Source organism: Protopterus annectens, chromosome 5.part0 (genome assembly GCF_019279795.1).
Source record: "Protopterus annectens isolate FY-2018-M chromosome 5.part0, PAN1.0, whole genome shotgun sequence".
Lineage (NCBI taxonomy): Eukaryota > Metazoa > Chordata > Ceratodontiformes > Protopteridae > Protopterus > Protopterus annectens.
Genome location: NC_056735.1, coordinates 765764234 through 765782404, shown reverse-complemented (window position 1 = coordinate 765782404; position 18171 = coordinate 765764234). Strand labels below are relative to the sequence as shown.

General features: G+C 40.5%; 1 protein-coding gene across 3 annotated transcripts in view; it reads right to left on the bottom strand.

Annotated features, from left to right (window-relative positions):
- CUL5 (cullin 5) overlaps positions 1-18171 on the bottom strand; it is a 2346971-nt gene that overhangs the window by 1059756 nt on the left and 1269044 nt on the right. For all 3 annotated transcript variants that reach the window (XM_044072614.1, XM_044072615.1, XM_044072616.1), the window contains exon 10: positions 10139-10246. In XM_044072614.1, the coding sequence (XP_043928549.1) occupies positions 10139-10246 (108 nt within the window). The remainder of the gene's footprint in view (positions 1-10138; positions 10247-18171) is intronic.

The following is an 18171-nucleotide window of genomic DNA, read 5'->3' as shown; positions in this document are numbered from 1 at the left end:
TAAAAAATTGAACATACTGCATTACCTAATTTATCCTTTGTGTCAATACTGACACCTGTATTGCATCCAGATCTATCTGAAAAATACGGAGCCGCTCTACCATTCCTGATCCCTTCTACATCGGTAAACCCCAGGGCTAGGTCATCTTCCGTGTAGCCACGTTCTCCAAGTCTCTCAGATAGATCTTCAACTTCATCCTTAAAGCATAAATCACTGGGAGTATATCTAGAGGCCCGCATTACTTGGCCTCGCACTATATTCTTGTAGACAAAACCTGGATGCATGCTGGTTCGATGGAGCAACGTGTTCCTATGACAAGGTTTTCTATATAAACCTGTGTTGATAATACCACCATCCAGCTTTTCTACAAAAACATCCAAAAAGGGGATCCTACTCAATGATGACTCCATAGTAAATATCAAGAAATTAGTGGTCTCATTCAACTCTCTAACAAATCTATCTAACTGCAGAATGGGTCCATCCCAAAGAAAAAATAAATCATCCACAAATCGCCGATAGAAGCGAACATGCCTGTTATAAAGGGGGTTTCGAAACATTTCTCTAACCTCCCATTCCGCTATCACCAGGTTGGCGTAGCTATTGGCACAAGAAGTGTGACGTTCCACCTGGTCTGAATGGGAAACTACCTATTAAACCGTATCTAAAAATGAGGAGATTGAGAATATAATATTTATTAATTCACCCTATGGTTATATTTTTACACTAGACTTACAGTATGTACATGAACTATTGTTTGGGCAGTATAACCATCAGGATATACAATAACAAGGAACTTAGTCAGCTTCTGTAGACAGTTCCCTTGTTTTGTTCTAGAACATATTTCTATTGTAGAATTATAGTATGTATATGGACCATTGTTTGTGTAGAATAATTGTTAGGTCATACGATGATAAGGAACTTAGTCAGTTCTTACTGATAGTCCTTCCGTTCTGCCCTAGTCTCTTCATTCAATTTGCATTTTTTGCATTTGATCTGCATTTTTTATTTTACAAGTTGGATGTTAGGGGTATGTTTGATGTGATACATTGCCTTAGACATGGTAATTTTTATTCCTTTGTTTTTAACTATTGGGATCCATTCATTATAAATGATTGTGACGTCTATTGTATTTATTCAGTTCCCATGATAGCTGCTATTTTGTTATTAAAGTCTATGAGGAACTGATTTTCATTGCATGTTTTACACATAGGTTACAGGATTTCATATAACTTTTATGAGAAGGGTCATTATTCTATACATTGAATATGGATAGTTAATGTTTTAAAGAATTTTAAACAGTTTTTAGTAATTGTTGGAATATGTCTTTAAATGTTCTTGATTTTCATGGTTGGTTTCCGCCTTTTGCTGTATTTAAACATTGAATGAGAGCTTTGAATTGGTCTGATGAAGCTGTAAGCGAAAGCGCTAACCATTGTTTGTGCACGCAAATAAATATATTTTATTAGAAGACTATGGACTGAGTCTGAATACTCTTTGGATATATGCAACTCGTGATCGAAGTTTTCCGACCCTTCATTGCTTTGCTCCTGGTTATTTTTATTTGTTGGCGTTAGCACAAAAACGACAACTAGTGACGTCGTGGTCTGGGCCTAGGCAAGGTATGCAGTAAGAATGAAAATCCTTATGAGGTATTTGCTTCCCACAAGAAATACAATTGTTAACTTTTTCTGACATCGGTCTGAGGCAAGAAAAGTTTCCCCAACGGGGTACTTAGCGTTAATGAAGACTTCGGTCTGAAATTCGAGTTTGAAAATCTCAGGAGTCAGCCGACCGGCACTTGCGAACTGCTTCTGCTTCGGGCACCGCGCGGCAAGAAAGACTGAAGAAGATGGCGTCAGATGCATTATATATACCCCTGGCGCACTGACGTCAGGGAAGAAGCAACAGCAACCGACGCCGGACCAAGACTTTGGAAATCCGGCCGACTGCGGGACCGCCTGACGACAGGATAACCCAAGTGTGATGACTGCGGCAGGTAACACGATGAACATCTGGGTCATTGCTGAAAAGGGTCAGAAGACCAACTCATTTACTTGGCTATCAAATTTAAACCAATTAGGAGCATTTATGTAGACCTGCACCTGAATAAAAAAAAGGTGAATCATTATATTTCAGTATACATATAATATGATAAGTTCAATTCCTCTCCCCAACAGCCCAATATTATATTATATTGCTTATACTCAGACTATCCTGTTACAGTACATACCACAGATGCATTAGTCAAGAAAATGTGCTTCTACTTTAATGTCACTAGCATAAATAACAGTCACTGATGAGACCCCCCCCATCTCGTATTTAAAATATTTCTTTATGCTATACATTGGTACTTTATAGTTACTTTACTTAAAGACACAACACACATTTCCCAAGATTTAGATTCTATGTCCTTTTAAACATTTATAACAAAGTAACAGTTATGCTTTCCAGTCATCCCACCACTTTGACACAGCCAAACTTGCAGTCTTTTTAGCCACTTCTTTTAGAAGCACAGTTCTCGTATACAAATTGCATCTTATGGAAACGACAACTCTAACATTTCTTACTTTAACATTTCATCTTTCTCTTCATCTCAACCACCCAACTCTGGTTCAAGTCCAAGATAATTCTGATTTTTCTAGTCAGTTCCTGGGCTTTTGTCTGTTGACATATTTTCTTTTGGATGAATGGAATGGTTTTATTGCCAGGTTTTATCTATGGTCTTTGCTATTGTCAGAAGAATGAAAGTCTACTACAGATTGTTATTCAAGTCTGCTGGGTAAACTTAATTTCCATTTTTGTTAGTCCTGCATTCTGACTTGATAATTCCTGTTGTAGGTTTTGGCTTCCTTCTCAGACAAATTTGGAGCATACACACTATGTACCTTTTCAAATAAATACTACTATGGAATACTTATCCAGTTGCTTAATTTGTACTTCCATAAAATGAATGCATTCTATCCCCCCAGTGTCTCTGAGGTAGCAGAAAATCTCAGGTTTTCTGTGTGCTCTACCTTTTGACTCTACTTTTGAAACAGTTCTTGAGAAGTCTCACATTCCACCAGTACTGCCTTCATTTCAACCTCTGATTTTGGCAGTTTTACCATCTCACCTGACTTTAAAATAAGTGAGAACTGGAGGAATATATAAAAAACATCTGAATGAATTTGATTTTGTTTCCTCGAAATTACTAGAAGGCATCTCTATTACCACAGCTGAAACTTGAACTGCTTTTTGCTAATCAGCTACAAGACACTGCTACACAAGTTTCTTTTTTTCCTTCTCCTTTTCTAATTGATTTTCTCTTCCTTTTGACAAATGTCTTTTTGCTAACACCCAGGTACGATAGTGCTTTGCTGGTAACAGAATTTTACCCAAAATGATATTTTTTCGCCCCTTTACTTTTTCAGAGAGCAGACATATTTGAATGCTCTATAAATGCATCTCTTTTTGATTCATAAAAATGCCGTCTTTTTCCACTTATGCGATTTGCCTGTGCTCTTATTAAGATGATCTGCTGGTACATTTTGCTAGGTATGGAAGAACATGCAGTGCGAAGGTCAGGTTTCCTACTATCACAGATGAAGCAGTAAATAACCACAGTGATGTCTATCACTATCCTAAGCATTTTCTAGGTCATAACACTGACTTGAAGAAGGATGTAAAGTACTGCCATCATCTCCTTTATACTGTTGTGTGTTCCTCAGGTCCCTGGAACTAAGTGGTCCAGATTGGCTCCTCACCTTTCATCTGAAACATCTATTCATTTTAAGTGGGACTGGGTACCTGGAAAAACATTTATGGTTTGATGGCTGCCTGGATGACCCACTACTGGAAATTCCTTTTTGACTGCTGGGAACATGAGGAATTCCTGTTTTACAGATTAGCTGATTTGTTCCAAGACACTTGTGATGTACACTCTATTGGGAGAGGTTTATTAATCATTACTTTCTCCATCTCTGGAATAATCTTTCATTATTTATAAAACAGAGTGATGCCCTCACTGCCTTTAAGGCAAACCTTGATGAAGAGGTGCCTTATGGGAGTGGCGAGGCTAATGGCACAATTATAGTCCAACCTTATAAACTCTTAAGAATCTGCCACTTGACCTTTCTTGTGCAGCCTGCCATGAGGGACCACCAAAATAAAGGCTCACTGTATCCCAGTACCCCGAAGAAAGTTCTTGCTATTAAGTGCCCATTTCTGTGACATGATTAGGAAAAAGAGGCTCATCTAAAATAGTTTTTCTGTAATAAAATACATCCTGTAAAAGTTGATGGTCTAAAAAATACTCACCAGAATACATTGTTGTGACAGGGAAGGAGGCTGAAAATTTGAAGGTGTCATAAAATTCCCAGGTTTTTAAGTACCAGGTGCAACTTAAGTCCTGCAAACATCTACTTGGGATTGTAAATGCCCCTCAGCCTCAGACAGGCAAATACAGATGCCAAGCATTTGAAGATCCAGGTTTTAGCAAGCAAGCCAGAGGGTAAAGGAGGTAAAGTTAAAATGGAACACACAAGGAGGTGAAAGATGACAGTTCTCAAGCGAAACTGGAGGAATTTCCTGTGTGCTCTGTAAACGGGTATATGCAAGTAAGAATTTTCATGGCTAGGATGATTGACAGAGGAGGGGAAGAAGAACTACAGAAAAAGCATCTGACGACAACAGATTTGTTAAGGCTCGACAAACTTAGAAGGGTCTCCTCAAGTTCTTTTTAGTACCAGGAAAAGCACAGAGTAATACCCCTTACCTTGCTCTAGCTGGGGTACCAGTCTCCTCCACACTCAAAAAACTTTTATAGAACAAGCATGGCTAAAAGAGGATTCACCCAGGCAAGGCAATGAGCACTTCTTTTAAAAGGACAAAACTGACTAAATTATGTTATGCAACCTAACTTCATATCCAAGACTCATTGGTCTGGGATCAGGAGTATCCACTTTACACAAAATGCTATTCTCCATTTCAGCAGACAGAAGGAAAGAGACCAAAGGAGAGAGAGAGAGAGAGAGTCTCTCTCTCTCTCTTTTTTTTTGTTTGGAACTGCCGCTTTTCTAGTGGTGAACCCCCTTGTCAGTTTCCTATAAAAAGGTTTATATTTGCAGCAGTGGGTAGCTCAAGTATATGGGTAATAGAAAGATTTAATTTCTTTAGCAACTAGAAAATTTTTCACTTCTCTGGCATTCTGAGAGCTTCCTGCAAGGGTTAGCCAAAAAGCAACTTTTCATCTTTGGGAATGCTCAATTACTGCTGATTGATGCCATCCTGAAAATCATGATTCAGAGCTGAGCATTCTGCCTTAAAATAATGTCTGAAGCAAGCACAATTATCTGCATTTTACTGAGTATTTGTCCAATTTAGGGATTATCTAAACAAGACTCACTACTCTGACCTTGCAGTTTCATCTGAGACTGCCTGCACCATTCCTAATAGTTTAAAATATCTCCCTGGTACTTGATTGTGTGTTCATAACTGAAGGCTCTAACACTCAATATGGCTGAGAAGTATAACTTTTCTCAATTTTATCAATCAATCAGCTCTCCGTGAGACTGCAGAAGCTAGACACTAGCTTAGATCCTCATCTAAAGACAACACTGAGGTGTCTGTTACTGCATTCTTCAGAAAGCGGTGGTTGGAAGTGAGGTTCCAGGAACATACGTACTCAAAACAAGCTTGGACTACCAAGGGAAATACTTGACAGAATGGTTTATAACATTAAAGCTCACAATACCTTATGCTGTAGATAAAGCCTTCACTCCCTCATCTGCAGTTATTTAAAGAAACTGTGAATATGATGAAAACAACCAAGGGTAGGGTTCCCAAAAGAGACTTAAGTGTTGCTTGTCTGTATCACAGTCCCACTGGGGGACAGCATCTGCTCTGTGCTGGCTAAGTCCTCTTCCTGAAGTTCAGTGTTGTAGGGCAGCTTCAGCAAAGGACTCTTTCTTCTGCTGTGAGGTGGTACCTCAGATGAAGGGAAATGGGCAGTACCAAGGACAGAGCTGTTCTGTGTCAAGCTGCAAGGCATTCCATAACAAAATACTGAATCAGTGGAGGAAGCAGAAATTTTTAAGAAGGTCTGTCTAAATAAAACCTGGGTGTACTTACAAAGAAGCTAGAGATGACATGGAAACCGACAGGAAACAGATTTGAGGGAGGGGGTCCAACCTGGGAGCTGAAACTTTCCAGGAGAAACCAAATAAAATGCTTGGTACAACTGGTTCAAGTGCCTAAACAATCGCCAGAGACTCCCAACTATTTACAAATAATGGGCAACAGGCACCCAAGCTATGTAGCAGTAAGCAGGAAACTGGTGGTCTGGGTAACACCCAAGGCAGAAAACCCACTTATTACTCCAAGGTCAACAGAGGTATAGAAAAATAAAGGATCAGCATAGATGAAGAAAAAAAAGCAAGGTCAAAGACTAGAGGAAGGACAAACTTGGACCTCTTGGAACCTTAAACTCAATGCCTCAGCAGGACTGGCACATTTTCCTGGCACATCATGCCACATGAAAAAAATACCAAACTCAAATAGTACAAGAAACCACAAACATGCTATAATAGTTAAAAAATACAAAGTGAAAATTGAGTACTTTGCTTTATATCATCCTAATGCTTTGACATCTTTATGCCTGGTACCTCACAACTGTACAAATTTCTGCAGAATGTCCAGAGTTTTGCCTCATACATTTGGTCTGTTTTTCAAAAAATTATGTTTTTGGCAAATTAGTGACAAATCATTGAATACTGAAGTTATGAAATAATGAGACTTCATACTCTTCAGAAAATTCATGCTAACACAAGAACAATATTTAACAATTGTTCCTATTTTGGGGCTCTTGTCACACTTTTATTTATGGCTTTGTCCAAATTTCTTGCTCTAAGAGGTTGGGAAGTATGGCCTGGAAGCCTGACTGTAGATGGCTGTACTCTTTAGTGGCAGAAAAAAATTTTGTAGGTGACTCTCCTTTTTATAGCCATGTTTCTGGCAGACATCCTTGGCAGTGTGTGTGTGTGTGTGTGGGGGGGGGGGGGCATAGAGGACAATCTGCACTGCTTTAGAAATCTGTGCAGACGACAAACACACACACACACCAGCCAAAGTTCCACTACACAAAAAGCACAGCAGTAAATAAATGGACAATGATCATTTCACTACAGTAAATGATTTGTAGGAAGTATATGTGCAGTGGGGTAATCAAGTGAGGCTTCTTTTTCCATGAAAACCCTGAGCACAAAATACTTGTAATTTCCAGCTACAACACCAACTGGCACAAATGCCAGTTAACTACCCATCACGACACCACCTTGAACCTCTACTCCCAAATGAAGCCCTATGTAATGAATAACGACACCTGAAAGCCAAACAGAAAATTATAAAATTATGTACTTGTCAGACATACAGGAAGGTCCTTCTGCAACAGCAGCAAAAGGCCCATCAATACATGGGGAGCTGCAGGAAGGGCAGTAACCACCCACTGGTGAAGGCCTTCACACAAGTCAACAGATTCATTCAGTAGCCAGTCACCAAGAAAAATTGATCAAAACATGCCTTCATGTCACAGTATGCAAAATATTCTGGTCAGGATGGCTGGTGTTGGAAATGGCAGTTTACAGACCAACAAACATTTAAAGTTCAACATTTTTTAATCATTTATTTTTGTTATAATTATGCCATCATCTTGTAAAGTGGGCTTTCTTATTCTAAAATTTGTAATTCGTACTTTAGTTACTTCTGTGGACCTATATTTATTATGTTTAATACACTTGTGTTTCTGTTTACTGCAGCCCCGACTTCTGATGATATGTGGTGGTGGTGGGGGGTTGCTATTCTGGAGTGGGAGGGCATATTTTCTGTAGTCTGGAGCAGATTTTATTACAAAGTAACCTGAATGCAGCACAGCCAGTGACTCAGAGAAATAAAAATACAACTATATTCATGTAAAAGGTTTTGCAGCAATATACATTTTCTGAACAGGAAGCATGAAACTCTGGCATTACTGACTGACTGCAATTCTTAATGATTACCAGAAATTCAAAACCTTTACGAGGGGCAAGGCAAACTAATAATGCAATATCAAGGACAGTGGAGAGGTATGGACAGAAGGCAAAATGAAGTGTTCCTCTGTGGAATTAAATTTCAAAGCCTTTACTTTGGTACAACACGCATCATCACACTGTTCCATAGCAGACAGCTGTTTACAACAATCACTTTACTGTGGCTTCATTTTCACATATGTGAAAATTATTCCAAATGTTTTCTTTTAAGCATTAATTCCTTGTGGTATAACAGGAGGTCCGTCATTGAAGTAACTCACCCATGGATTTTAGGGAGAAAATTAGGATTTTAATTTTACATCTGTTTTACTACAATTTATGCGGAGCACCATACACCTTACTAAAACTCTTGTCCTGCTCCATCTTACTTTTGTTACCTTTCACTTGAATACAGCTGCATTTATTTTTTTACCGTCTGACTGACTGACTATGCTGCATTCTGGTTATTTTGTAATAAAATCTGCTGCACAATACAGAAAACATGCCAACCCACTGCAGGACTGCTCCCCCCCCCCCCCCCCCCATACATCAACAGAAGGCGGGGCTGGTCAACATGGGATCAGGAAGTAAGTGGACAGTTGCAGATCATACAGCAAAACATTCCATTCCATTCCTCAATTAATCTAACAAGTACAAAAGTACTCAGACTTCAGACAACAGCTCAAGGAACACCTGTTCACCCAAGCAAAGTGCAGCTGCACTCACTCAGGTCATGTTACATGAACCTTGCAGTTTTCCTCATACCCCTTTATCTCAGTTTCATCCTTTTTAGGTTATCTTGTCATCCCCTTACTTACTGCCTCTCATTCATCCTATTTCCCTGTTCTTTTTGCATCTGTCTTTCACTTATTCACCTTTTCTGTCTTCTCCCCATGGTATCCTTTCCTGCAAATATTCTCACTTGCCTCTTCTAATGCCCTCATTCACCTCTCTATATATGCTGCTATCCCAGTAGTGTAAGCCATCTCAGTCATTATGGCTACAATTTTGCCCATAAAGCTCTGCTAAGTATAATTCCATTTTTCCATCCCTGTTTTGACACTGCAAACTGCTTCTTGAACTAAATGGTGTAGCATATTATTGTATCTCTACATATGCACATATATTTGTTTTTAGCATATCCTTGTGTCTGTAAATATGCATTTTTCATTTCTTATATTTTCCTATTCACCCAGGCTGTGCCTGCAAATGGTCCACTGAAATCAGTGTACTACCCTGGTAAACAAATCAATAAACAAACAAATATCAGTTTATTAAAACTTAATAAATATAGGTCCACTAAAGTAAAGACTAGACATTTAGATTAAGAAAGACCACTTCATAAGATGGAGGCATAATTATAACAAAACGAAACAGTTAAAAAAACAACAAAAAAACAAAAACAAAAAAAAAACTTTGCACTTGATCTTTTAAAAGACAGTGGGTAGCAAAATGGACTCCTGATATATGACAGACTATAGATAATCAGTTTTACTTTCCAAGTTACTATGTGCATGGAATAGCTTAAAAAAGGCTACATAGGACCCGACATAAATAAAGTAGCTGTGTTAGTAACTGGATGACCTCGTCTGGCATAAAGGGATAAAACCCTGACTTTGACCCAGGGGTCTGGAACCAATTAGTGGCACAGGCACCAGCTTAGGCTAGCATGGGGGGACAGCAGTGATGCCACTTTGCTGTCTGGATTTTCCTTGGAGGGCAGGGAAAGTATGGGGTCACATACCAGGGATCAGATTGTCATGGGTGAATCTCAAATGAAGACCAGAGACCCGCAGGAGCACTGGCTTCAAGGAAACAAGGACTATATTAAGAAGTTGCAACATTCAGCCTTGCTAACACCTACTTGTACATCAAACCATAGGCATGGTACTACAGTGTGGTTAGGACTGCAAGAAGTGCACCCCCCAAAATGGCCCCTGTTAGTTGACTGTCACTCCAATGTTTGGGAATGTATTAGCCAGTTGACCAAGACTGGGCCTAATGGCTGACAAGCAGTGGATCAAAAAGTTAGGATGCTTCTTCCAGGAGACAGAGACAGAGAAAAGAAACTAAGTAAATTATAAAATTAACAGACTTACCTTATCTCTGGCAGTGAGAAATCGTGGGTCATCCTGAAAAGCTTCTTTAACCAATTTACTAAACCTATTGAATAATGTGAGCAGCTGTTCTACATATTTTTCAGAGTCCTTCAAAAAAGTAAAAATACAAAGGAAGCATTAGAAAAGTCTTTTCAAATATACTACACTTAAATGACAACAGCTTATACTTAATTAGATGTCATTAGTAAGAGGATAAACCAGATTGTAACAAACTCACCAAGAAACATATTCGTGAGAGAGACCATAATATAACAGATAACATATCTTATCTTACCGGATGACCTACAAAGAAGACTTTCCTTCACGAGTCAGCAACTGTGTTCTCCTCCAGGAATCAACATCTGGCACTTATTTCTTGGAAGCTCCTGAGCCATGTGCCATTACTTATATTTAATGCTACAGTTTCACTGCTAACCCTTCTAATATAGCAGCCCCCTTCATATTATAGTATTTGTTATCCCCTATATAATCATCAAGCTACTACTTAAACTTATCTAATGAGTTTGGTTCTCTGATCAACAACGGAAGTCCATTCCACAACTTCAGAACATACTGAGTAATACACTTATCCTTCTTGCAGTTCTATTTTTTTTTAATTCTATAAATAGGTCCCCAGTCTTACCCCTAGATATTATACTTTAAAAATTAAAATCAATCCTCAGATTCTCATCCACAGTAGACCTGAAACCTACACACAATTTTCCCCTTACTCTTATATGAAGTATACTACAAAGGTTTATTTGTTTGAGTCTATCTTCGTACACAAAGTTTTTAACAGACTACATTCTTTTAATCAAACATCTTTGGACTAACTTAACTGAGGCAATATCAGTGAACAAAAGATGAGATTATACTCATAATAAGCCTAATTATGGCTACAAGAATGCATTTAGGACCTTATGTTCCTGGTATCTACAGTACTGAATATTAAGCCCATGTTTCTTAAAGCTTTTATTTTCTACATGAAACTTGGAATGTTAATTTACTATTAACAATTGAACCAAGATCTCTGACCTGGTTTATGGTTTCCAGTCCCCCCTCCCCAATCATTATCCTTAGTTTCTCTTGTTCTCCAAATTTGACTACTTGGCATTTATAATAGTCGAGGATTATGAGCAGGTGACCAATCATAACTGGCTTATTTTGTGTGTATGTGTGAGATATGAATGCCAAGAAATTTACCTCAACAGTGAAGCTTAAGAGGTGAATCTTGACATCCATGTTGAGAACACAATAAAAAAAGTTATGTACCTACTACAACGTTCCATGTGAGTTGTCCATCTCGCCCTTCATTCTTGACTGATGGGTTCGGTTCTGACTCGGCACCACTTTCTAAAGCTCGAGGTCTTCAGCTAGCTCGTGGTTCCATCCCTATTATCCCAAGATGCTGTAGGACATTCCCCAGATCTTGTTTGCTGATGTTCTATTTTTGTATAAAATAGAAACAGATATTTAAGCCAAGTACACACCTTTACCAGACTTAAAAGAGGGTCAAAGACCAATAGCCAAACTGAAAAACCACCTCTCGTTCTCCCAGAAATCAAGGAAGGGAGTTAGGTGGGTGGGACACAAGAATGAAGGGAAGATGGACAACTCATATGGAATATTATGGTAGGTACATAACTTCTTTATGTGAAGTTGCCCCATCTCACCTTCATTCTTGACTGATGGGAAAGCGTCTCTAGCACCTTTCTTCTTGGGTGGCTCAAGGGAGTATATTCTTCAGAACAGTGGAACCAAAGGAGGCCCTGTCCCTGGAGGTCATGTCTACTTTGTAATGAGTGATAAAGATATGAGGCTTAGTCCATGTAGCTGTTGCACAAAGAGCATCTGTGGGTAGCCTAGCAGAGGAGGTAGATACTTCTCTTGTTGAATGTGCTTTGATCCCTTGTGGCAGTTCTTTATTTGCTGAATTATATACAAACAAAATCCATTGAGACAGCCATTTTTGCTGCTGGAAGACCTTTTTTAATCTCCGAGTAGGATACAAAAAGTTGATAAGATTTTCTAAAGTCTTTTGTTCTACGTAGGTAAAAACGCAGTTGTCTATAAACGGCCAACTGATATAGCATGTATTCTGCCTTACTGCTGCACTTGGGGAAGAATACTGGTAGGTGAATAGATTGACTGAGGTTAGATTCTGAGCATACTTTGGGTAAAAAGGATGGATTTGTCAGGAGTGACACTCTATCATTGTGAAACAGCACATATGGAGGTTTAACGGACAAGACTTGCAATTCAGATACTCTTCTGGCTGAAGTGATAGCCACTAAAAAGGCAGTTTTCCAGGTTAGAAATTTCAACTCACATGATGATGCAGGTTCAAAGAGGAGAATAATTATTTTGGACAAAAGAAAGTTGAGATTCCATGGTGGTAATGGTGGTCTGATATATGGTCTTAATAGATTTGTGCCTCTTAGGAAGGCTTCTGCCAGCCTGTGAGACATTATACTTGCATCTCCACTGCCAACATGAAAATTTGAGATAGCTGCTAATTGAACTCTGACATTAGCTGCCCTAACTCCTTCATTAAAAAGTTTAGTCAAAAATTCTAGTATAGATGATATGGGCACTGAATATGGATCAATATGATTTTGTGAAGCCTAGGTAGAAAATCTCTTCCATTTACTGAGGTACAATTTCCTGGTAGATGATTTGTGAGAAGAAATCAGAATATGTTGAACTGCAGATGAAAGATTTTGTGAGCTGGCTATTTTGGGAATCGGAGCAGCCAAGCTGTCAGCTTGAGGATGGAAAGAGAGGGATGAAAAGCACCTGAAGAATGTGTCAGGAGATCTGGTAATGGGTCCAGGATCCAAGGCTTTTTCTGTAGATGAGGCTGTTGGAAGGGAAACCAAATTTGATGAGGCCAGTATGGCGCAATCAGGATTAATGTGCCTCCCAGTGAACTGGCTTTCTGAAGTACCTTGGGTATCACTGGAAAAGGGAGAAGAGCATAAAGGAGACCAAGGGGCCAATCGTGTAAAAGTGCATCCCTCAATGATTCCCCTGGTGGGGGTATAAGGGCAAAGAAGCTGCTGCATTTAGTCTTCGTGGACGTGGCAAAGAGATTGCAGCAAGGATGGCCACATTTGCAAAAAATTTTTTCCAACACGTCTTGCTTCAGGGACTACTCGTGGGGCATTAGAATTGCCCTGCTGAGTTTGTCCGCTATCACGCTGCATTTTCCCGGGATATGCATTGCTATTAGAAAGTGATGGGATGAGGTTGCCCATTGCCATACTCCGAGGGCCTCTCGACAAAGAGGGTAAGACTTGGTTCCTCCTTATTTATGTACCATAAGACTAACATGTTCTCCATCTGGACTGCAATCGTTCCTAGAGGAAGAGAGTGTTGAAATGAGTGCCACACCAGTAGCACTGCTTTCATCTCCAGTACACTGATGTGCAGGTGAGCTTTGTGTTCTTGCCAAGTGCCTTGAGCTGTATTTTCTCTGATAATGCCCCCCCCCCCACATCTGGGAAGCGTCCATGGTCACTGTGGCTGATGGGGGGAGGTAGAGTGAAAGGACGACCTATGGTGACTTGATCTGAATTTAGCCACCAGGTTAGGTCTCTTATGCAAGTGTCTGTCAGAATTATCTGGTATGACATTGGTAGTTCCTGCATCGACCACTGGGTAAAAAAAAGCCACTGGAGAATTCTCACATGCATCTGAGCTAGGGGGAGTATGGTGACTGTTGCTGCCATTGTCCCTAAAACTTTGAGAACAGTTCTTGCTTGGACTCTCATTCTCGAAAGCAGGTATTGAATTTGAGTCTAAAGGGTTTGTATCCGTTCTTGTGGAAGAGTTACCATCATTGTTAGAGTTTAGTTCTACGCCTATAAAGGCGGTATGCTGAGACGGCAATAAGGCAGATTTTTCGTAATTGATTGTGATCCCTAGTTCAGTACACAGGTCCAAACTGTTGCATCTTCCATGTAGTAGTAGATGCTTGGTGGTGGAGGTAAGGAGCCAGTCGTCTAAGTGTGGAAACACCCTGAATTCTGCACGTCTCTGATGAGCCGTAAAGTACAGTTGTGTACACTTACCATAAATGTAGATGTTCGAGTGTATTCACTGTTGCAGTCATTACATTTGGGTAACCTGCTGGCAGGTTGCCCTCAGTCAGCCCAAATTCCAAAGTCTTGGGTCCTGCGTTGGTTGCTGTCTCCTCTTCCATGACGTCAGGGGTATAAAACATGCAGCCAACGCCATTTTCTTTAGTTTCTCTTGCCCCCGATGTCAGGTGCCCCCAAAAAGGTAGCAATATTATATATATATATATATGGATACACACATACATATATATATATATATATATATATATACATGCATCAATATAAACTTTACCTTCATCTGCAAGCAAATACACCGCATAGGTTGTAGAAGATAGAGAAGGAAAGATAAACTCCAGAGTGACAGGGAGATGATGGGAGGGTAACCTGGATTGCAACAGTGAATACACTCGAATATCTGTGGATGGCGCAGTGGTGCATTGGTAGCGTTGTCGCCTCACAGCAAGAGGTTCTCTGGTTCGATTCTCGGCTGGGGTGCCTTGTGTGTGGAGTCTGCATGTCCTTCCCTGCGTTCGTGTGGGTTTCCTCCGGGTGCTCCGGTTTCCTCCCACATTACAAAGACATGCATCTGGAACATTTCTCACCGGGCCTCTGCTGAAAATTGGCTTTGTTCCAAGTCGGACTTTCCTGGTTAACAAATGTTAAATAAATAAATACATCTACATTTATGGTAAGTGTACACAACTGTACTATGTTCTTTGTGTTTCACTGCTGCAGTCATTATATTTGGGTAGAATCCCAAAGCTATGGTTGGGAGGCTGGAGCTAAACAGCATTAGGTGCGGCTATAAGGCCCTGCAGAACTGCAGTGGCAAAGCCTGCCCTGGACTTAGAGTAGAGAGGCAAATAATAATGTTTTGTAAAAGTGTGAACAGAACTCAAAGTAGCAGCCTCTAGGAATGTCTTTGGTTGGTACTCCTCTGAGAAAGGCTGCTAAAGTAGCTGCAGCTCTAGTGGAATGAGACCTAATGCCCTTGGGTGCAAGTTTACCGTGGTATAAGTAGCAGAAACAGATGCAGTGGCTTATCCACTTTGAAATTATCTATTTTGAAATAGCCTTTCCTTCTGATCCTGCAGCATATGTCACTAGTAATTGCTCAGTTTTTCTTAGAGCTTTAGTCCTGCTCAAGTAAAATCTTAGCCGTCTGTGTACGTCCAAGGAATGCAGATTTCTCTCCCCCTTGTTCTGCGAATTTGGATAAAAGGTTGGCAGATGAATTGCTTGGTTAAGAGCCACACTGGAAACCACCTTAGGCAAAAATGTAGGGTTTGTTCTCAGAGATACCCTGTTTGGGTAAAATATGATAAAAGGCTCTACAGCCATGAGGGCCTGTAGCTCAAACTCTTCTTGCTGAAGTAATTGCTAGTAGCAGAGCAGTTTTCCATGATAAGAACTTTATATCAGTGGTAGCAGCTGGTTCAAATGGAGGCAGGGTGAGCTTTTCCAACACATAATTGAGGTCCCATGCAGGTAATGGTGATCTTCTAGGAGGCCTTAAATTTTTGGCACATAATCTCTTCCATTTGTCAGCATAAGATTTTCTAGTACTAGGCCTTCTAGCTTCCAAAATGACATCCATCACAGCTTTACTGAGAGGTGTTGTTTGTATAACTAAATGACCAGCCATGCTGCCAGGTTCAGTGTCTGTAGTTGAATGTGCAGGATCTGATTGTTTTGCTGGGACAGTAGTTGAAATCTTTGAGGTAAGGTCCAAGCTGGGTATTGAGACAAGTTCCTTAGGATTGGGTACCAGTATTGGCAGGGCCAGTCCGGGGCAATTAGTATCATCTTTGGTTTCTCTTGTCTTACTTTTAGGAGGACCTTGGGGAGAAGAGGCAGAGGAGGAAAGGTATAAACTGATAGCTTTTTCCAACTGAAGGATAGGGCATCCACTTTCCATGCTTGTCTGTGATAAGTCCTTGTGCAGAATCTTTTCAATTGATAATTTTGAGGAGAGGCAAATAGATCTATGCTTGGGCTCCCCCATTTCTCTGTTATCATGCTGAAGACTTGTGGATTTAGTTTCCACTCGTGAGGATCCATAAGGTTTCTGCTTAAATCGTCTGCCAGAGTATTTTGCTTTCCCGGCAGGAATTGAGCTTGAAGATGTATTTGGTATGTCAAAGCTGTGTCCCACAGTGCCATGGCTAATCTGCAAAAGGGGTATGAGTGTGTGCCCCCTTGCTTGTTTATATACCACATGACCATGGTGTTGTCCATCTTTATCAGTAGTTGTCCTGGATGAAGTAAGTCCTTGAAGGCTGTTAGGGCATTTTGAACAGCTAGCATTTCTTTCTGGTTGATATGTAGATGCATTTGTTTTGGGGTCCATATGCCCTGAATGCACTTTCCTGCCATGTGGGCCCCCCAGGCATAATCTGATGCGTCTGTTGTTAAGGTTTGGCTGGCAGGGGGTAGAGTGAAGGCCCGTCCCATGTTTTGGTGACATGCCTTTCCCCACCATAGAAACTCCTGTTGTAGGCAGGGAATGAGAGGAATCATCGCTTCCAGACTGAGAATGTTGACTCCATAAACTTTTTAGGTACCACTGAAATTTCCTCATATGTAGTCTTGCATATGGAATCAGTAGGATGCAGGATGCAGGATGCCATGAAGCTCAGAGCCTGCAGAATTTGTCTTGCAGAAAACTGGGTTTTTGTTGCCATCAGTTTGAAGTAAGTAGTCAATTGCCTTTGCTTGTCTGGCATGAGGTAAGCCATCTGGGCAGTTGTATTCAAGCTTGCACCCAGGAATGTTATCTTTTGAGAGGGTACCAGTTGTGATTTCTTTTTGTTAGAAGCCTTTTCACAAACGCCAGGTTTCGAAGAAGAATGTCCTTGTTCTCTGCTTGAATGAGAAAGTCATCCAAGTAAGGATATATTTGTATACTTGGTCTGCAAAATGCAATTACTGGTGCCAGGCAATTTGTAAAGACGATGGGCGAAGTAGATAAGCCAAAGGGCAGTGCAGAGAATTGGTAATGCATTAAGCCAGCCTTGAATCTGAGGTATCTTCTGCACGATTGTCTTATTGGGACATGCAGGTATGCCTCTTTCAGGTCTAATTTCACCAGCCAAGCATTCTTGCCCAGCATGGGTGGAAGCTGCTGTAAAGTCAGCATTTTGAATTTTGGAATGTCCAGGTATGTGTTCAAAATCGATAAGTTCGGTATTGGCCGCCAGGCCTTGTCGTTTCTGGGTACCAAGAACAGTCTTGCGTAAAAACCTTGTCCTTTTTCCTGTTCTGGTACTGTCTGAATGGCCCCCATATCCATGAGGGACGTAACCTGTTTCCGTGCCTCTGCCCATTGATTTTTTGGCAGATCTGGCCAACAATTGCCATTGCAAGAGTGTTGAAATGGAATCTGTATCCCTGTGATACTATGTTTAGTACCCACTTGTCCTGGGTTATTAACTGCCAATTTTGAGCAAAAAGTGCTAATTTCCCCCCTATGGGTGCTGCCAAAAGGTAAGTGCTTGGTGTAGGCAGAGGCAAGTCATTGGGATTGTTTTCTGTAGGATTGCACTTTATCTCCTCCAGATTTGGAGGTAGAAGCACCCCATTGCTTTGACCTGTATGAATCTTGCGCCTGGTATCTGCAACCCTTAGGGCATTTGGATTTGTCCCTTTGAACTCTGACACAGGAAAGGACCAGTTTTTTGTAGGCCAGTGTCTACTGAATCTTGGTGGCTGCAATTGTAAAAAGTCCAGTTTGCATAGACTTAGCTTTGTCTTCCATTTTCTTTAAAACCTCTTCTGCCTTAATACCAAACAGAGAATCATGCTGTAAAGGTGCATCTAGCAATTTAGCTTTAACATGATCAGGCAAATTTTGTTCCTTTAGCCAGGCATGCCTCCTAATCATAGATCCAGTAACTGCGGCCCTGCAGGAGGCCTCTAAGGCATCAAAACCACATTGCAAAGTATGCTTTC